General features: G+C 53.4%; 1 protein-coding gene across 1 annotated transcript in view; it reads right to left on the bottom strand.

Moving 5' to 3' along the window:
* Nucleotides 1–2803: 2803 nt before the first annotated feature.
* GID4 (GID complex subunit 4) overlaps nt 2804–4339 on the bottom strand; it is a gene marked incomplete at its 5' end in the record, with an annotated part of 3279 nt that continues 1743 nt past the window's right edge. The window contains 2 exons of the mRNA XM_008943162.1: nt 2804–2867; nt 4098–4228. Coding sequence (XP_008941410.1) covers nt 2804–2867; nt 4098–4228 — 195 coding nt within the window. The remainder of the gene's footprint in view (nt 2868–4097; nt 4229–4339) is intronic.

Below are 4339 nucleotides of genomic sequence, written 5' to 3'. Positions count from 1 at the left end.
TGTTCAGACCATTGCCAAAGATACAGAACAGAACCAGCCCCACTGCTCGTTTTGGGGATATAAATGAGGTGAAGGAGGGGGGTAACAGGACCTGCTTGTAGGGCAAGCTCTACAGAACTCAGTGGGTTCCAGGAGCCCCCCACACAGGACCTTGCACCCTCCTGCTCCACTAATTAAGGCCAGATTCTTTATTTTAGGCAATCAGAAGCTTATTGGAGAAAAGCCTCAAGGAGGCAGGCAAAGCACAGCTCTCCCCTGGATCTGAGAAGCCCGTCAGTTGACAAACACACATGGACACAAGCCCCATGAATACATTTCATCTTTAATTTGGACATTGATGGCTCCACAAAGCCCCCGCTCCGCACACCCCCCCTCCTGCAGCCAGCACCTTTAAAAAGAGACATCACAACCTCTGCCCAGACCAAACACCCCACTCCTCACCTCCACCCCCCCAGCAGTTCCTCTCACCGCACCTCCACGTACGGATCATCCCCCCAGCTCATCCAGCAGGTCACAGGAGGAGAAAACCAAAACAAAGGCTCTAGAGGAGGGAAGCTCTGAACACCGACAGCCCCTGCCAATCTCTCGGCTCCACGACCTGCCCCACACCACAGCACCACCCCAGCAGTTTTGGTTTTCAGCCAAAATTGGCTTCTGGACGGTAGGAAGGAGACAGGCAGTCAGCAGGATGCTCCTTCCCCACTCTTCTCACAATGTATTGAGTCTCAAAGAAAAACTTTAAGAGATTTTTTGGGGTAGTTATGCATATTAAACCACCCCAGAACCATTCCTAACCCAGCTTCTGCCAACAACCACAACGTTAATCAGCAAAACCCTGTCAGAAACTCAAGGGTCAGGCTGGCACGGGCAGCCCAGGGGAGCAGGGTCCCTGCACCCACACAGCACCCAGGAGGAGGCTCCACCCCCACCCTTGGTCACAGCAGAGCAGCACCAGGACCTCTCCCAGCACTGCCCATGAGGAAACCCCTCTCCCCACTGAAAAGGGGATGAGTTTCTCTGAGAGGAGCAGGATAAAATGGGAATCTCAACTTCTGCTCGCTTCTCTGCTTGCAGCCACGCTCCCTCAGCACCTCCAATCACCCTCCCACTACTCTACAAATCCACCTACAGCAGCACAGACAAGGGCCACGTCCCCCTCTCCTCCCACACACGGGTCTCTCCCCGTTTGTGCCGGGGAGGAGGATCCATCCCTGGAAAACAGCGTGCACGAGGCGGGCGATTTCCGCATCGCCTCCTGAGACCAGCCCGGCCGCTTCTCCCATCACACGAGATCCCCACTTGGAAGAGAGGAAATGGGCTCACCAAGACCCAAATACTTTCTCATTAAGGCTTAAACCAGCAACTGGGCTGCGAGAAAACAGACAGACAGGCAGCCAAAAGGAAGAAAGTCGATTAAAAAGAAGAAGAAAACCCAACCAGCCTCAGCACCGGGCCACGCGCAAGCTTTGCTTTCCTCTCCCCGGCAGCAAACCCATCCACGAGCTGCTTGAAGGGGATTCGTTTGAAAACAGCCAGAAAAACTCCAACCTGAACTCTCCCAAAAGCCCCGCAGCGGGACTGCAACATGAAATACACAACCCAGGCCAACTTTTAAAACATCTTTAAAAAGAAAAGAAACAAAACCCACCCGCACGTACACACACACACACTTTGGCACACAAGCCTTAAGTTATGTCGCTGGAAACATGGCAAAATCAGCAAGCTACTGGGGTGGGGGTTGTTGGGGTGGGGTTTTTTTTGCCTTTTCCTCATGAAGCAGAGGTGTGGGTGAAGCAGGAAGAGCGAGTGCAGGCGCTGCCCAGTCCTGGAGCTGTCCCTGCGCCGCGATTCCCGGCCCAAAGCAGCGAGCTGGTCACACACACGGGTAGAAAATCCAACACAGACATCCCTGGTTTTCAATGTGAAAACAGTAAAATGTAATCGAGTACTTGTGCATTTGCCATAGGGTCCTTTGGAAAAGGAACCATAAAAATAGATATTTTTTTTTTTTAATAAAAGTCTTTTTTTTTTGTCTTTTTTTTTTTTTTTCTTTTTTTTTTTACCCTTAACTTAAGTAAAGAGCAAATATACACCTATAAGCAGAGTTCAGATCCACTTTACTGAGAGCCTGGAAGTCCATACATCCCATTCATTCCCAGCGGTGTATCCAGACACTGGAACAGCTCCCAGCTCCAAAGGGCTGGCGTTCCGGAAAGCTCCGCGGCTCCGGCTCACCTCCTCGGGCAGCACGAAGCAAAGACTCGTCCAAGCCTCCTCCAAGCCTCCTCCATCCCAGCCAACACTCCCCCAACACTCTGCAGCTGAAGCCTCACGCACGGGACCCTGCTCCGGGCCCGTCAGAGCTGGTGATCTGGGCACCAAACCCGAGTCCTGGCGACTCCAACCCACGTCAGGCTGTAACAAGGGAAAGACAAGCCCTGGGCTTCTGTTTTCTTATGACTCAGAGGACAGGCCACTGATTCCAGCTACTGAGAAACAGCTTCCAGAGGAGAGCCGGGAGGAACTTCAGTGATAGAGAAACTAGCTGTGCAATAAGAAAGTGCATTTAAAGGTAGCTTAAAACTGGATTAAAGATCAAATCGCCACTCGACAGGAGGGAGAATGAAGCTCCAGCAGCCACGCTCCTTGGGCTGGGTGGGTTGACATTCAGGCTCTCTCTGGCGAGTCCGAGGGGCAGGAGAGGAGCGTGCATTCCCAGTCTCCCACAGGGACACAGTTCTCCTGGCAGGCCATGCTCCCCTGCCCTCTTTGCTTCTGTGTGGTACCAGTTCTGGACAGCTTGTCATCGGAATTCGTAGATAGGAGCGCTGTGCTCAGGAACGTGAGTTAAATTCAATGACTGATACCTGGGAGAGGGGGGGAAAAGATGGATGAGAGGATCACAGCGTGCAACAGAACTCCCTGAGCACCAGCAGCCTCTGCTCGGCAGGTCACAGAGCAGACATCCTGGTGATCAGCTCTTCTCCTCCCCTTCCCAGTCTCCAGGTGAAGTCTCAGAGGTGTTCAGGCACCGAACACTCACACCCCTGCTGCCAGAACCCCATGAGGACTTGGCATTGCTCCTCACTTCCATCCCCATGCCTCTGAGATAGGCTGTGATTGAGGTGGGCTGACTGTGGCTTCTGGACACCTTCTGAAGTGCAACAGCTTTCATGTTCAAATGGTGTTTGCCACAAGTGCAAATTACACTCGGGTCTTTCAAAGCTTATCTCAAGGGGATTTGTCTGAAAGCCTCCCAGGTACCTTCCCTCCCCCTGAGAGCTTCCAGCCACCCTGCAGGTTCATCTGCTGTGCCTGACAAATCTCCAAGGCTGTCAGAGGGAACAAAGCTCTCCACAGCTACTTGTCAGGTGGTGGTGGCTCTGACAAGAAAGCAACCGATTAACTTCGACTGTTCCCTTGTCTTACAGCAACGCCCCAAGGACCTTGGACTACAAAGCACTGGCCTAACAAGATTTCTGCCTGAAGGGAGCAAGAGCTGAGCCCTTGCAGGTGAAAAAGGACTGAACTTGCTCTTGAAGGGTCCCCTCAACACCCTCTGGCCAAGGCATGGAGAAGCTCCAAGCCCAAATCACTTGGCAAAGCACAAACTGAGGGAGCACAACGCTGCACTCGAGGCCAGGCTGCCCCACGTGTGCCTGTCCCCACAGGAGGGCAGGAACAGGCCAAGCCCTGCCAGTGCCTGGAGACCAGGAGAACTGGACTGTCCTGGAGACCAGGCTTCTGGAGGAATCCCTCCAGTGACCCACAGCTGGTGTCTGCCCCCAGGTACCTCACAGACACAGCAGACCATTGCTTCACTGTGCCCCAGCACTTCTCCAGACCTCCCAGCTCCCCTGCTCAGCTCCCCAGCACCATTTTCCCCACTGTGCAGCACTTTACACCACACAAATGGGTGGCACTGACCAAGCGTGGCACACCCCCCCTCCCTTCTGCCCCAAGGGCCAGCCACCAGCCTGAGCCTCTTCCCCAGCCCAGGAAGCAGTGCCTGGACACTCCCAAAGCTGCAGACAAGCAGTCACTGCTTGCTTTGAGGAGCCACCCTTCAGCCCAGAGAGGGAAGGAAGCTGCCTTACCATTCTGAACTCCTATGGTAGTAATAGCCCTCTATAGATGCTGCTGACTTCTGGAAGCAGATGTAATAGAAACCAGCAAAGGAAGCACCACTGATGTCTTTGATAGTGTGATCTGGGACTAGGAACTGCTCCTGCACACAGAACACAGGCTGTATTTTAACATACTGGTGAAATACAAACCCCCCACCCCACCCTGCAGTCCCAAACTGAACGTGGGCACCCAGTAACACGAAGTCATTCCT

Source organism: Merops nubicus, unplaced genomic scaffold (assembly GCF_000691845.1).
Source record: "Merops nubicus isolate BGI_N331 unplaced genomic scaffold, ASM69184v1 scaffold31746, whole genome shotgun sequence".
Lineage (NCBI taxonomy): Eukaryota > Metazoa > Chordata > Aves > Coraciiformes > Meropidae > Merops > Merops nubicus.
The sequence above is the reverse complement of the archived record's forward strand: the minus strand, read 5'-3'. Positions and strand labels throughout refer to the sequence as shown.